The sequence below is a fragment of the Schistocerca nitens genome, chromosome 9, assembly GCF_023898315.1.
Source record: "Schistocerca nitens isolate TAMUIC-IGC-003100 chromosome 9, iqSchNite1.1, whole genome shotgun sequence".
Taxonomy (NCBI): Eukaryota; Metazoa; Arthropoda; class Insecta; order Orthoptera; family Acrididae; genus Schistocerca; species Schistocerca nitens.
The window spans coordinates 361,655,320-361,672,318 of NC_064622.1; the positions used below are offsets into that span (position 1 = coordinate 361,655,320).

A 16,999-nucleotide genomic window follows, 5' to 3' on the forward strand; every position below is an offset into this window, starting at 1 on the left:
ATAAAAATACAACAAAGTGGGGTTACCGAGGGAATATGTGAGCGCATGGCCCGTTTAGAACTTCACCTAAAAGGGTTAAAGGCCCATGAAGTTGAAAGAAATGAACGAAAGGGCCATTATTCCGACGATGATTCCGGGAACGATGGCGAATTTGATCATCGTCATGATCACGGATCTCGTACCAGGTGGGAACTGCGCGGATCCTCTCAGGAACGTTCGCCAAGGGAAACTCACGAATTTGACTTTAAACATTTTCTGACCGTGAGGAAATTTGAAGTCTTCCATAACTCGGCTACGGGGTTTCACCCGCGGGCCTGGTTACAGCAGTTCGAGTTCTCCCTCCCTCCTACGTGGCCCAGTGCGCACAAAATAGAGTATATGTGCGGCTACCTCGAAGGTGAGCCAGCGGCGCGGATGAGGTCAATTGCACGCAATTGCTACACTGTTGGGGAGTTTCATCAACACTTCCTGTCGATATATTGGTCAGTGGCAGCGCAAAGTCGTGTAAAACACGGACTCATTATGCTACCAGAGTTAAACATGTCAAAATTCTCCAGCCCTGCGCAGATGTTCGAGCACATACTGCAGGCGAATGAACATCTTGACGATCCTTATGGACCTGCGGAAATTATTCGTATTTGCCTGGGAAAGTTTCCAATGCAGTTGTGGCACGTTATCCTTGCAGGGCGATGTAAGGATGACGTAGAGGGGTTTTGCAATTTCCTTTTAGAGCTTGAGTGCGATGCGAATGGCACCACGCAGAATTACGGTCAGAGCGCCTACGAGCAGCGGCCGCGCGAGCGAAGCCGCAGCCGTAGAGACAGGTGGTGCTCCAGACGTAACGGGTCGCCTCAGAGTTACAGGGCGCGCGAGCGTTGGCAGCGTCGCGATTCCTCACGGAACGCGGGCAGAACGAACGATGCCAATCGTCATCATTCGCCGAGAGTAAATCAAAGACACCCCCGGGTGTTTAGAAGATATGGTAATGAGCAGAGATATTGGAGTAATTATAGCGGACCTAGGAACGGTAGTCGTGACCGAACACAGAATAATTATCGAACAAGCAACAACAGGGGTGCTGTAAACAGTACGGGTGGTCCGCCATTGGGTGTTGAAATTCGTCCCGCAAACCCGCGTCACAATCCGCCACATGACCCTAATCAAAGGGATCAATGACTAGCGGCTGACTCGGTTGGCGACAACTTAATGAGGACCAGTGATATTGATGTGCATTTGATAGAGGAAGACGATATTAGGGAAGATTTGTTGAGGGAGGACCACAGTATTGGTGTGCCCGCGGTAAACCCAGTCGTGTCTGTTTACATTCGAGGAGTCAGTCTTAGATGTGTACTCGATACAGGCAGCCCCTTTTCGCTGATTAGTGAGGCGGCGTTTCGGAAGTCTGAGGAAACGGGGAGTTGGCCAACTTTCCAGGTGAGAGGAATTACAGTCAGGGGCGCGATATATGGAAAAAGTGTTAAAATAAAAGTTCAGACTCGAGTAAACTTCGTCTGTCAAGGACATGAGTTTGAATTCAATTTTTTTGTGATGCCGCTGATGAGCGTGGCGATGATATTGGGGACTGACTTCATGACTGCCCACCGCGCCGTAATCGACGTGGCTGGCGGTGTTATGACTATCATTGCCGGGAGCAACCCTGTCAGTCTAATTTTCGAGGAATGTGTTTTGCGCAAGGAGTCTGAGGTGAGCTGTCTGAAATTTCACGTTAGGACTGAGTCGCGACCTGGGCAGGAGGTTTTGGAAAACTTAATTAGTGACCTAGATTCACAACCTAATGAGTATGGTAGGAACGATGTTTTCACGAGCGCGGTGAAAAGGTGTATTGCTGGTGCGGGAGCCTCGGAAGCGAATCGTATGGAACTGTGTCGCGTTCTGAGAAGCCATTCCCGAGTATTTTCGGATTCACCGGGGGCAATTGATGGATTTCTGTACCGCTTTACGGTGCGCGAGCATCTTCCTTTCTTTGTTAAGCCCTACCCCATCCCACTGGTGCACAAGAGCAGTGTGGAAACCGAAATAAGTAGGATGCTGGAGCAGGGTATAATAGAGCGAGCTAGGAGTTCATACAACTCGCCATTACTCGTTGTGCCAAAGCGGGACAAGTCCGTGCGTTTGGTGTTGGACTCGCGGCAAATAAATACGGTAATCATGTCTGAGACAGATAGGCCAGAAGGATTGGAGGAACTGCTGCAAAGGTTTCATGGCGTGAAAGTTTTGTCATCCGTTGACCTCCGAAACAGCTATTGGCAAATTATGCTCGATTCGTCTTGCAGGCAATACACTGCCTTCCTCTGCTATGGGAGCTGCTACCAGTTTAAACGTCTCCCTTTCGGGTTGAATGTTTCTTCAGCCGCCTTCATAAGAGGCCTGAATAGCATACTACCTGACGACCTAAGAGCGCGCGTAACTGTGTATGTGGACGACATTCTTATTGCAGAGAAGTCATGGGAGGAACACAACCGGGTTCTAAATCGATTGCTCGAAGTATTCGAGAAAGCGGTGGTGACCGTGAATCTGGACAAATCCCAGTTCGGGCGTGAAAGCATAAAGTTTCTGGGTCATATTGTGTCGGCGGATGGAATTCATCCGGATCCCGAAAAAATTTCAGCAATTGCGGAGTGCGCAACGCCCACGTCAAAGCGTCAGCTCAGGGGTTATTTGGGGCTTTGCAATTTCTACAAGAGATTTATAAATCTCAATGTTTTGTCCACCCCTCGTTTATGTGCACTGACGGGTAAGAACACCGTTTGGATGTGGGACGAACAATCACAGAGCGAATTTGACGAATTAAAGAATGCACTCGTTAACGCTCCATTGCACGCCCATCCGGATTTGAATCAGGAGTTTTGCCTGATGACAGATAGTTCACTGACGGGGCTGGGAGCGGTGTTGTTCCAGATGGATGGTGGAAAGGACCCGTCCACCTGGAAAACTATCTCGTTCGCCAGCCGTGTGCTCTCGCGGAGTGAACGGAACTACTCTGTCACGGAGCTTGAAGCCCTGGCGATTGTCTGGGCATTCAAGAAATTCCGTTACTATTTGTTCGGGCGCACGACCAGGGTGTACAGTGACCACCGAGCACTACAATTCCTAATGAGCGCCAAAATCAATCACGGTAGACTCGGACGGTGGACGGTGTTCCTCCAGGAATACCACTTCACGATAGAGTACATTCCGGGGCACAAGAACATCATTGCTGATGCTCTATCTCGGATGCCTATCGGGCTCACCCATGCTGAGGATAACGCTATTGATGAAACCAATTTCAGTGTGTTATACCTTCAAAATGTGGCATTCGAGAATTATGTCACTACGTCACTAGGCAATATCGGGGCGGAACAAGACAAGGACGAAGTCTTGCGTGACATCAAAGAGAAATGGCATGATAAACCCCACGCGGCCCTCAGGCAGTATTATATTATCCGCAATGGCATCCTACGAGTATTTAAGAGGCGAGCTCTGGACGACTCCAGGTGGCTGTTAGCGATTCCGGAGGAACTGGTGAACAAGCTCGTGTGGTACGTGCATTTGAGCTACGGTCACTTTGGTGCGAGGAAATGCTTGGAGAAGCTGCGGGAAACCTGTTACTTTAATAATATGCTTCGGCGTATACGTAAAGTAATTAGGGTCTGCAAGCCCTGTCAGCAAGCCGAGCCGCCCACTGTGTCGTTTGCCGCACCAATACACCCGATCGTTCCCAATAAACTCAGGGATCTCGCAGCAGTAGATCTATTCGGTCCGCTAGTGCGTTCTAGGAACGTATTTGCGTACATTTTTGTGGCAGTAGAGCTGACGTCAAAATTCGTCTGCCTCACCCCGCTGCGTAGGGCCACCGGGAAGGCAGTAGCTGCCGCGTTCGCAAATCACTTCTTACGGGAGGTTGGCACTGTGAAGCGTGTGATTTCAGACAACGGGCCACAATTCAGGTCACGTCACTGGGAGCATATGCTTCGGAGAAAGCGAGTGAAACCGATCTTTATCTCCCTTTTCTGCCCTTCAGCAAATCCTTGTGAAAGGTGGATGAAGGAGATTGGAAAATTGTGTAGGTTATACTGCCACCGTGACCACCGGACGTGGGACACGAAACTAGCCGGTTTCCAGAACATACTAAATGAGTTGCCAAATTCCTCGACGACGTTGCCACCGATTCTGGTCCTGAAAAACAAGGAGCCTCCGAGTAAAATAAAAGAGGTGGTTCCCTGGCCAGTAGAACCCAGGTTACGAAGATCTGCAATTGTGGAGCTTGCCCTGAAAAATATAAAGAGTGCCGCCGAGGCTCGGATAAGAACCTACAAAAAGAAGTTGCGGAATATAACTTTTCACGTGGGCCAGAAAGTACTTGTACGCTCGCACAAGCTCTCTAATAAACGGGCTGGGTTGTCAAAGAAGTTCTTCTTCTTATTCAACGGGCCGTACAGAATCAAGCGGATTCCACATCCGAATGCGCTTGAAGTAGAAACACTCCGCCCTCGAAAGTCGAAGGGCCTGCACCACATCTCCAACGTAAAACCTTACATTGAATAAGAAGCAGAAGATCTTGCCCCTCGGAGGTCGGAATGACGTATTGCCCATATGCTTTTTCGCACTCATTCTTTTGTGAATAAAATTACAGTGCATATTTTCCAATGTTTTGATTCACACTGGTGTGATTAAAATTAAAGTGTATATTTTCTGTGTATTGTAAAGGGTCCCCCAATATGTGTGTAGTTATTTCTTCTTGTCAGCAGAAAGGAGTAGTGTTGTGCAGTTTCAAAACATCTGAATGTGAATGATTATGAGGCTCATATGAAGCGTTTCCTATTACAGCAAGATGGCTTTCGTTCTTTGATGACTAAAAAGGTATCGGGTGTGTTGGAGTGGCGAGTCAATGGTCGTAAGGTAATTCTTGATGATAAATTACAGTTTTAGTGTTCTTATTCCCCTTAGGTGAGCATGATTCAGTGAGATTTTTCAAATGTACTGCGATGTTAATGAAGCAACTTGGTGACTTGTAGGTGAAGGACTTGTGTATGAAGGGAGATTAATAGTGTTTGATTTTCAGAGTTGCCATCTTATAAGATATTTGGAAAGTGTAATTTGCCGTCACATACTACTAGGTACGGTTGAGGACACCAGGGTGTGAAACCCCAGAAGATGTATATGGAAACAGCTTATAAACTAAAGCAGCTTGATATTTAATAGAGAATCAATGCGACTACCTCAAAGCTGAAATAACATGACGGTAGGTGAGAACCCCTGGGGACATGTGGTGAGTAAGTGTGGTTCAATGGCTCTGAGCACTATGGGACTCAACTGCTGTGGTCATAAGTCCCCTAGAACTTAGAACTACTTAAACCTAACTAACCTAAGGACAGCACACAACACCCAGCCATCACGAGGCAGAGAAAATCCCTGACCCCGCCGGGAATCGAACCCGGGAACGAGTAAGTGTGTAATCATTATGAGTATCTTATGATAGCAGTAAGTTGGGTACTCATGGCCCTGGACAATGGATTTCTTTTGACAGTATTTTTTTATGTTCTTATAGGACGAAGTGTTTATGTGTTTGCTAATAGGATAGGATGATTTTTATTTTCATTTTTATGCCCACTGACCTTTTGCATTAGTTTGATGAATAGATGTTGAAACATTTACCATTCCAGATGTGACTTGAATGAACCTTCTGTGTCTCATTAATCATAACTTTTATTATGCAATGTCCATAGAAAAGAAGTCTCGGAAATTTTTCACAGATCAGCAAACATGTTCTGCAAACCTTGGAGGAGCAGTCAATGAACAACGATATGGGTATTGGTGTTGAAAGGAATATTTTGTTTATATGTGGGAATTGTAGTCGGGCTATACGGTGATGGTGACTAGTACGAGCTGTGTAGATTGTGTGTGAGAGCGTAGTTAGGAGCAGGTAGAGTTTTGTGTCTGTAGCTAGCAGCGGCGCCAAATCCTATCCAAATCCTGACAAAACCTTGTACAAGATCTACCCTGAATGATTGACAGCAGATGTAATGCTGGAACTATATTTTATAAAAAGGATTTTTTGTTTGTTTGAATATTGGTTATTTAATTTTCTTCATTGTTTTTTTTATTAGTAATGTTAAGAAGGCCCTTTTTGTCAAGTTAATTTTGGGCACTATTCCATGTATTGATCAGGAGTGAGAAACTCCGAAGATTTTGTGGTAATCTGTACACATGATATTTTGTAACGATCCCTGTGAGCGCAGTTCTTAAGTGGGTGCAAGGCCGCCTAGGGAGCCTCCGCATCAGAAAGCACAGGGCTTGGTCCACCGGCAGGCGTTGCCGTACCCTGGTATCAACGGCGAAGCAGTGATGCGGCGAGCGGTCACAGCTGTTTCCCCGTCAGAGGGGAGGGGATGCTGGTCTTCCCCCAGGCGCAGGCTCACACCGGAGCCCGCAGGCGTGTCACCACGGCAGCGCCAGCTGATGGCCGGCGTTCCACCCCATGCGCTAGTCATCTGACAAGCGAAAGGGAAAGTATGACGCACACCAGGCGAGGCCGCCGATCCCTGAGCGCCGCCAGTCCAGACGGCTGCTGCGGTGAGGTAACGCCCACTGCCCGGAGGGACGCGGGTCCCACCACTGACGCATCAGCTGAGACGGTGCAAAGAGGTGATAAGCGGGTCTCAAGCCCGACACCCGCACGAGTTTACGTCGACCTCGATGCGACGCAGAAGAGCGCGTGTCTCCCCATTGACACGACAGGAGACGGGGGCGTGTGTCGGTAAAACACATTCCTCCACAACACACGGACGACGACCGCCAAGCCGCCTTCTCGATGATGAGGCAGGGCCCACAAGTGGCGATGTCCTGCAAATCTGCAACGCCGAACCATCCCACAGTATGGACGCAGAGGGTGGAAACGGGCACGAGGCAACGTCGCGGGGTGCTGTCTAGGATGAACAACCTGGGTTACAACGGACGTTACAATCAACGCCGCTGCGAACTCCCCAGTTCAGTGTTGTGGTCCCCTAGTAGCTTATCCTCCAAGTCGCCTTTAGAAGAGACGCCCACCCCAGCACCTAAAGAGAATACCCAGTGAAACAACCATGTGGCGAAACTGAAAAATGACAGCGTGTCAACGAGTTGATTTCTGGATGTGTTTTTGTACTCATGTCTTATTTTCCATAGGTGATTATTTACCAGCTGTCATACCATTGGGTTCATTAATGATTTTGTATCACTGTATTTGTTGTGAATATTGTATTTTGCACTTTCACTTGCATGTTTTTATATATGTCAGCAACAGATGATACTGCTTTGGTTCGTGATAATGATTTTGCATCATTGTATTTGTTTATATATTTATATATATTATGTACCTGTTCACCTATGTCTCTATGTTAACTTTTGATAGTTGGTTAAAGCAATTTTAAAATAATATCTCATGGTTGTGGTCGTAGTAGGTCAGATGACATGATGTTAGCGTAGTATATCACGCTTGATTTAATTTGTTCTGTTTGCTTTGCGGACCGCAAGAGGTCACAATTATTGACTAAGGTCAGATAAAGCTCACTTTGATATAAGAGATTAATCAACTCCTTTGTGCTGCTGTTTACTGTTGCAATTGTAACTCGTCAGGGTATGTTTGTTTCGAAGACTGTTGGCGAATCTCCTAGCATGGCGAGAAAATTCGCGGCACAGTCTTCTCCGGGACGTTTGGGGTGATGAAAGGGTCCTGTAGCCACCTTTCATTGCCAACTCCCGTAGTGGTCAAGTCGGCAAAGAGGTTTCCGCTACTTGTGAGAAATCCACCTGCGTTAGGTTGGTGGCGGAAATGGCATCCAGGGGTTTTCCGGTCCACGCGGAGCGTGGAAGAGGCTGGAGAAGCGGGAGGCAGTCTGCCGCCGGTACGGGAAGCGTACACAGCTGTGCTCCAGTCGAAGAAGGGTGAGTTGGACTGACCGCGTGGCGCGTTGTCACATAGAGAGGGGAGCTTTTAGCTTTTGGTCTCGAATTTCGTCTTATAAAGATTTACTTGCTGGGTTGCAGCAGGGAATGCAAGGCTTTTGTAGACTTTCAGTTTGATTCCCAATGCAGTCTTGACTTTGATCCGTGAGAGGAACGCAGCACAAAGGAGTTGCATATGTTGAAGTGCCCTCGGTTCAGTGTGAATGTTTATGTGCCTACAACTATGTGTGTATGCTTCTAACCTTTTCCGGATCTTGGTAATTTTTGTGTATTTGTGAATTTTCTTTGTCTCATGTGATTAGAATTTGGCCACGGTCCATAGAAATTGTCTCCGTGGACCGAGTGGGCACGCGAGTCTGTCATGAAACGTGTAGTATTTCACAAGCAATTGTACATAGTTAGCACGCAACAGCAGTCTATAGATGCACTACATCAATGTTTTAAGGAATAAATAATTTTGCCTTCAATCTTATCTTGTGTACCGATGTTACGTCGCCGTTACCTTCGCCATTTACCTTGTAGTTTTCCTTGTTGGCCCACCTATAGCGTTTCCATGTGCACAGGTGTAGTGATTAGTGTCCCTTTTTTTATCTGAAACAAATGCTCTGGAATAGATCGTGTTTTCACGAATCTTGCTGCAGGCTGCACTTACGCATGATGTTCACGTCCTCTTTACTTTACTCAATATTTGATTCACGGGAAGAATGCCTGGATCATATTAATAACTACATCCCATTCTTTATCAATGACTTTACAATGAATGTTCTTTTGTGAGTTTTTCTTATTAATAAATTAAGTAATTTTCCGACTCAGTGCTACCTCTTCTTTGTCGTGTGGCTAGAGTTGGTGGCGACCCTATCTTTTATATTGATTTCAGTGTCAAATAGCATTTTCTTATTCAAAGTGCGCGTGGCTCTTTTAGCTATCAGGATACATTCAAAGGGCGCTTCATGCTTCTTGCACATAGCGTCCTTTTATTCACGCTACTTACAAGCTGTAATGTCTACATCGTATCTATCTAATTCGTCTAGTAATGTCTGGAACTTTCCTGGCCTGTTCAAACTTTTAACGTTCTATGTTCCCAACCTGAAAGTTCCTTTCGGCCTAAATCTCTTCGAAGTAGGTTCCGCCAGGAGATCCGAATGGGAACCTAGTTTACCTCCGGAATATTTTACTTGAAAGGGACCCATGCCCATTAATGTTGCTGATTCTTGATGAATAGATTTGACAGTAAGAGAAGAAGAAACAGGGATGGTTTATCACGTCATCGTCTGTCCGCGACTGCTTATTTTTTGTACTCGCAGCTACCCTTCATATCTGAAGGCCGTATCCCCTATCCACAACCTGGGGACGCGCTGTGCCGTGGTGGTAGGGGCCCACGAGACATATATAAGGCAAGTATAATTTGAAATATCTTGGCGTCCTTCTTCTACTCAGCAGAGAGATCCTGGAGTGCAACAAGACAGTCACTATCTTCATCTGGTGCAGGCGCCGGGTAATGGAACTTGTGATAGCGCACATTATCGACGACGCAGTGGCTCCCATCAGGCCACGACAGAGCCGCCGTTTACGTGGCGAGAAACCAGAGTTAGACCCATATTCAACAGATCACAATCTATCGGCGACAGCAACTGCGTGCCACCACATGAGACATCCTTCCGCGTTCTCTGGTGATGATGGCCAAGATCTAAACAAGTGGCTGAAGGTATATGAGCATATAGCCAAATGTAACAAATGGGATGACACCGAGTGTCTAGCTAACGAATTTTTCTATTTGGAGGGCACTGCCAAGCAATGGTATGATAACAACGAGGAGAAGTTCACAAGCTCGGAAGTATTCCAGGCGGAGCTGCACAGGTACTTCGGTGACACACAACGACAGAAGTGCAAGGCTGAAGATAAATTAAAGTGCAGGGCACAGTGTCCAGGAGAAACGACTGCATCCTACATTCAAGACGTTCTGGAGCTGTGTTAAATAGTGGATCCTAGAATGATGGAGGAAGACAAGGTTGCACAACTCATGAAGGGTTTTGCTGAGAACATGTATCAAGCCCTACTCCTGAAGGAGGTTTAGACAGCAGACGACTTAATAAAATGGTGCCAGTATATCGAGACAATGCATCAAAAAAGAATTACACGCAAGAAGTTTGAACGGCTTCCAAACGTCGTATCGATGTCTGTGATGAAGGAAGAAACTGATATCAGAAGTGTTCTTCGTCAGATAGTGAGAGAGAAAGTTTATAAGGCACTTGGATTACACGGAGAGCAAAAAATCGAGACGCTTCAAGAGGTTATAAGGGAGGAAGTGGAACAGACATTGAACCCAATATCTCGTCCTTCATTTCCCTTTAAAATGGTTAATAGTCGAGACACAGGCGAAGTTACGTTCCTCCAATGCCGCATGAGTAACCTGTTTGGACGCCAAGGAAGTCTGACGTCTGGAGGACCCAGTAGAACCAACATGTTTTCTCTGCGGACGACCGGGACATGTGGTGCGCTACGGATATTTGATGACGCCCGCGCCAGAAGACAGCAGAACGATCTTAGCCGACGCCAACTCCGGGACGATGAAGATGAACTAGAAGATGTGGGTGCAGAACGGCATAGGTCACCATCGCCGCAAGCTAACCGCTGGAGAGGACGCTCCCCAACACTCCGACCAAGGTCTCCATCGCCGTTTAGAAGCTCCAGCCTAACACCCAGCCGCCGCAACCTGGAAAACTAAAGATTGCAACATTCCTTGGAGGTGAGGCAGCAGGAGAGGAAATTCTTCCGCCGTCAATCACTACAAAAATGATAGGAAACTGCGTCGATATCATGGATGGCCGATCAGCCCAAGCTATTGTGGACTCAGGAGCATCACATTCAGTCATTTCGGAGAAGTGCCGCCACCAGTAGCAGAAAACCGTATTCGTCGACAGCAAAACATCTCTGCTGAAGGTGGCTAATGGGAAATATGTAAAACCTACAGGAAGATGTGTCATTCGTGTGGGTATAAGTGGCCATACACAGCCCTTAGAATTCATCGTCTTGCAAGATTGTAGTCATGACATCATTCTCGGATGGGACTTTTTGAAAGCTTCCCAGGCAATTATAGATTGTGGTCGCTCGAAGATTATGCTGGACGCGATGAGATACATTGGACAGGAAGATGCTCATCCGAGTGTGTGGAGACTATGTGTGCTGGATGAAGTGATCATTCCTGCAGTCAGTGCTAAAAAGGTAACTGTCACGTGTCAGGCCATGCATCGACCCATGGATCTTGTAGTGGAACGTAAGATAAGCATACCACTGAAGAATAACTAGGTCATCCTAGCCTCTGTCGTCTCGTTTAAGAACGGTGAACTGTGGATAGTTAACTGTCGCCGGGAACCGCAGATCCTTCCAAAACGCATGTGCGTTGCAAACGCTAAGCCGTTAATTGCAGAACAGCTGAGCATCATGGAAACCTCCCATGCCGAGTCTGTGGGCGAAATTTGCGCTACCACTACGAGACAAGATCTTCTAGCTCGACTGCCACCAGATCTCACTAAGGAACAACAGAAGAAGCTGCTTGCCCTTCTTCAAAAGTTCTCTGAATGCTTCAATCCACAGGTGAAGAGCAAATTAGACAAATCGACGCTGAAGCACCGGATTAGCACTGAAGACCATCAGCCCATAAGCCAGAGAGCATATCGTGTGTCAGCAATTGAACGTCGAATAATTCGGGACAAGGTAGAGATAATGATGATGAATGACATCATTCAGCCTTCACACAGCCCATGGTCGTCACCAGCGGTCCTCGTCAGGAAGAAGGATGGCAGCTGGCGCTTTTCTGTTGATTACAGGTAGCTTAATAAGATAACGAAACAGGACGTTTACCCTCTTCCACGAATTGACGATACACAAGGTTGTCTGAAGGGGGCTAAGTTTTTCTCAACTATGGACATGTACTCGGGAGACAGGCAAATCGAAGTAGATGATTCTGATCGTGGGAAAACCGCATTCATTACCCCTGAGGGCCTGTATGAGTTTATGGTAATGCCGTTTGGTTTGTGTAATGCACCAGTAACTTTTGAACAGATGATGAATAATCTTCTAAGTCACCTGAAGTGCACGATGTGTCTTTGATATTTAGATGACATTGCAGAGTTCTCAGAGACATTTTATGAACACATAAAAATACTGCGGGCAGTTCTTAAGTGTCTTCAACAAGGCGGAGCAAAAGAAATCAAAATACTTGAACACCTTTTGTCAAACGAAGGTGTGTGGCCAAACCCAGAAAAGGTGAAATCTATAACGGAATTTCCTATTCCTAAAAGTATTAAAAATGTGAGAAGCTTCCTCAGCTATCGCTTGGCGTGCGAGAGGTGCTGGGATGATGGATAATCTTCTAAGTCGCCTGAAGTGGACGATATTAGTGCCCTAAGCGCCTTCATAATTTCGCTGGACTTAAATACGAACTGGAATAAAAAATAAACAACTGCAAAAGAAGAGCATTTCTTATGGAACTTTGCTGCGCCGACTTCTGTTTTTCTGTACTAGACTTGTTCCAAGTCTAGTACAGAAAAACAGAAGTCGGCGCAGCAAAATTTCTCTTCCTCATCCTCCCCCTCCAGAAGAAGTGCTTATGGGGTCAAAATGTGGACGGTGCTCCCGATGCGAACGTTCAGTGGATGGAAAACATTCAGACACGTGCATAAGAAGCTTTTCTTTTGTTTGTAAATAGATTTGTTTCAAATGTAAACATCTAGAAGGTCAAGGATTAGGACAAGATCTGTCTGTGCTTAAATACATAGTTCACATGGTTTTAATTAGTAATGTACGCTTTGAAGGCTTTCACGACTGGATGTTTCAGCTGCCGAGAATTCTTCCGGGTTGTATGGCCGTGGTCCATGGAACTGTTCAATCCCTGGCGTTTGGTCCAAAGCTATGGTGGACATCTTCGGAGGTGCTCATGGTTGTGCTTAGTCTTTGCCGACTGACGAGATAATTTGTCCTCCGAGGTGTGATGGAGTTCGCTGCAGTTATTGCTTTGCCTCCATGCATGCTGATGTAATGTGTCCTCACTTGTTGATTGTCTTCAGGGGTGTTTCCTCAGCACAGTTCTGCAGTGCTAGCTAGGCAGCGAGCAGGTGTGGCCATCTGGTGGTGATGCTGCGCGGCAGTTTACGGCCCAGCGTCCGGGTTTGGGCATTGTTTGACCGGCCAGCACGTTCGTAAAAGGTGCGGGTGGTCGTCTTGAAGAGGTCACGGAGCAACTTCCGCGATGTCGTGTAGATGAGCGCTGGGGAAATCGTAAGGCAGGTGTAAGGCCAGGTGAAGTATGCGATTCTGCAGTGTCTCCAGCTTCTTGAGGTTGGTGTCGGCGGCGTTCCCCCAGACGACGGCAGCGTATTGGAGTACAGGGCGGAGCAGTGACTTGTACAGAGTGATGCCCAGCGGTGGTGGTAGTTGGGAGCCGGGGTTCGGCATCGGGTAGAGTTTGCGGAGCCTGTTCCGCACTTTGTTCTTCACTTCGTGGATGTGCGGAACCCACGAGAGTCGGCGGTCGATGGTGACGCCGAGGTAATGCGCCGTTGGACGCCACGGGACAGGGCTTCCACCTACGGTGAGCGGTTGCAGACCTGCAGGAACGAGTCTTCTGGTGACGATCAGGAACTGCGTCTTGGCCCCATTGAATTGTAGACGCCACTTGACGGCCCAGGCGGCCAGGGTGTCAAAGGCGAGCTGCAGACGGCGGCGCATGACGGCGGCATTGAGGCTTCTCGTATATAGAGCCGTGTCATCCGCGTACAGGGCGAACCACACACGGTCGATCTTCGGTGCATCAGAAGTTTACAGCGAGTACAGGAGTGGCCCCAAGACCGAGCCCTGCGGCACACCGACGTTGATGCGGCTGACGGTGGACAATCCATGCGCGGCCCGCACATGGAAGGCCCGATCTTCAAGATAGGAACGGATGAGACGGACGTGCGACGCCTATACCCCAAGTTCAAAATGTTTGAATAAGAGGCCACGGTGCCACACACTGTCAAAAGCACGCGAGACGTCGAAGAAAACCGCGCCAAAGAACTCGCGCTGCTCGAGGGCGACGAACGCATCTTCCACTAGCCGAAGGAGTTGGTGAACTTCCGAGTGGCCCCAGCGAAAGCCGAACTCCTCTTCTGGCAGGAGGCCTTCCTTGTCAACTTGGCGCTGCAGTCGCCTGATGTTCACCCTTTCAAAGACCTTGGAGACGGTCTGTAGTTCGCGGGCGGCGCAGATCCTTCCCCATCTTCGGAATCGCCACGATATCTGCATGCTTCCAGGACTGAGGAAAACTGCAGGACAGGAGGATTTCATTAAAGACGTTGGGGAGGTGAGTAACAGCCCTTCTTGAGAAGGGCGTTGGAAACTTCGTCTGGACCCGCAGTTTTCCTGGGGTTCAGGGCGCGCAGGATGGATAACACCTCTTCCGCCGTCGCCTCTTCAATGACGTCATCGTCGTCGCGTGCCTCCAAGTAGCGCGGGAGCTGGTCAGCAACCAGGTCGTCTTGGACAGCGTCGGTCGGGTCTTCTATCGGCGTAAACGCAGCCTCAAAAACGTCTGCGAGGGCATAAGCTTTCGCAGCTGGTTCGCAGACAGCCTGACCATTGACCATCAGCGGAGGGATACGTTGCGTGCGGCGTAGGAAACTCTTCGTCGTTCGCCAGGCCGTGCCGTCGTCAAGGCAGAGGGTGGCGACCTTGTTAGTACAGCGATGGTTGTCAATGGCGGCGCGGATGTCCCGACGCATCCTGTTGAGGAGGCGCTTGGTGTCGGCATTTCTTGTCCTCTGCCACTCCCGGTAGGCCCGGTTCTTCTCAGTGATGGCCGCAAGGATGTCCGGCGGCAGCTGTCGGGAGTAGTCAGGCGGAGTGCGTGGTCGGGGCTGCGTGGCTGCTTTTGCTGCGGCGATCGTGGTTGCCGCGAAGTGCAGAAGTGCTGCGTCCGCTCCAGAGTCCGCAGGGGGCGGTGCGGCGGTGAATAAGTCCGTCACGTCTGCTTGAAACCTGTCCCAGTCGATGCCAGCAAGCGAGATGCCTCTCCTGGGGTGTTGTGTGGCGTCCAGATCTATATCAAGAACCACTGGGACATGATCAGAAGACAGTGCTGTCATCGTCGTGGCAGTTATCTGATGTGGGATGCCCTTGACGACCGCGCTGTCTATTATATCCGGGTGGCCACGGGCAGGGAAGATGGTCGGGTCGTACGGCCCCACCACAAGCGCGTGATGACGTTCTGTTACCCTGAGCAGGCACCGTCCAGCGGCATTGGTGATCCTGGAGTTCCAGGTGATATGTTTGCTATTGAAGTCCCTGGCGACGAACATCTGCCCCCTCAAGGAGAGCAGAGCAGCGATGTCAGCAGGGTCCAGTGAACGGGACGGCAGTCTATAGGCAGCGATGAACGTGATGGCGCCCGCCGAGGTATGAACGACGACACCAGTGGCCTCCAGCGTTGCCAGTGGTGGAAGTTGTATCACATGATGACGAATGCCATTGCGGGCGTAAACGGCTGTCCCTCCGCCCGCCATCAGTCGACCCCAGGCTTCAGGTGGGTTTCGCTGATAAGACAGACGTCGACGGCTTCGTCTCGAAGAAATTGGCTAAGTTTGCCGGCTTGGGTGCGGACGCCGTTGGCATTCTACGCGACGACCGTGAGCCCTCTAACGCTGCCCACGGTGCAGCTGGTGAGTGTTGACAGCGGTCGGGGCCAGAGCGGCCATCGGCACTGCAGCGGTGAGTTGCTGCGACAGGACCTCGATCAACTTCGTGGCACTGGTCACTAGGGCAGTGAGCTGCGCGACGAGGTTGGCCAGGTCAGGGGTGGAGGCAGCAGGCGGGGCCCCGTCGCTGGAAGGGGGAGGCGAGGCTGCTTCGCTGTGAGAGTCCACCTGGGGCTGCTCGACTGACGTTGCTGAGCACTGGGTACCCTCGGGGCGTCGAACCCCGCGCCGGCGGTTGGCGGGGGGCGGTCCGGAAGACGCCACGGGAGAGGCAGTTCCAGGTTCCGCCACTAGCGGCTGTGGTGGAGGCGCAGGGGCCTCAGGTGTTGGCACGGCCTCGGATGCGGCGGGAGAAGGAGCGGCCGACGCTGTCGGGAGGGCGGAGGACGCCCCCGTTGCTGCCGCTGCGAAAGAGACGCCAGGCCGTCTCGTTGCTGGCTTCTTCGGACGTGGCGCGGGTGTTTGGCCACGTTGGCGAGCGATGGCACGCTTCCACACCTCACACCCACGATAACTGGCCGCCTGTGCACCGCCACAGAGTGCACATGTTGGCTTCTCGGTGGGCGGACGGGGGCACGCTCGTCCTGCGTGGGACACATCTGTCCGGCATAGAGCAGTGGCGCGCGACGTGATTCATCTCCTGGCAGCGAAAGCAGTGCACTGGTCCTCTCCTGGAGCGAAGATCTTCGGTCCGAACTGGGACGTCGGCGACCCGTGTCAATTGGTAGAGCTTGCGGTTCTCCACGGTGTCGGAGCAGACGACCAGGAATAGCGGCATATCATCGCTTGATTTAGGCCACTTCATTTTCACGACTGCCCGGATGTAGAAGCCCAGGTCAGCGAGTTCACGATGCAGGTGATCGGCCGCCATGTTGAATGGGAGGTCGCGTAACACGATCTTCAGGACCTTGTCAGCCGCAGAAGCGTGGGTATTGAAGTTGATACCACGCTCAAACGCCTTCTGAGGACCCGGCGATAATCGTCAGCAGTGCGGAGTGTAACCCGGTACAAGTAATGCCCCGCAGGCTTCACGGTGTACACGGCCGTTGTCCAGCTGCGCAACAACTTCTGCAGTTCCCCACACGGGGCCGGCCGTGGTGGTCTAGCGGTTCTAGGCGCTCAGTCCGGAACCGCGCTACTGCTACGGTCGCAGGTCCGAATCCTGCCTCGGGCATGGATGTGTGTGATGTCCTTAGGTTAGTTAGGTTTAAGTAGTTCTAAGTTCTAGGCGACTGATGACCACAGATGTTAAGTCCCATAGTGCTCAGAGCCATTTGAACCATTTGAATCCCCACACGGCGGCCGATACTGGAGGACCACCGGCG

The 16,999-nt window shown here is 49.8% G+C and overlaps 1 protein-coding gene across 1 annotated transcript; it reads right to left on the bottom strand.

The window, feature by feature from the left end:
• Positions 1-15,614: 15,614 nt before the first annotated feature.
• On the bottom strand, positions 15,615-16,545 carry LOC126204240 (nematocyst expressed protein 3-like). The gene is made up of 2 exons (XM_049938635.1): positions 16,197-16,545; positions 15,615-16,078 (listed from the first exon to the last, which is right to left on the bottom strand). Exons 1-2 carry the CDS (start codon positions 16,543-16,545, stop codon positions 15,615-15,617), a joined length of 813 nt encoding a protein of 270 aa, XP_049794592.1.
• Between the last annotated feature and the right edge of the window lie 454 nt (positions 16,546-16,999).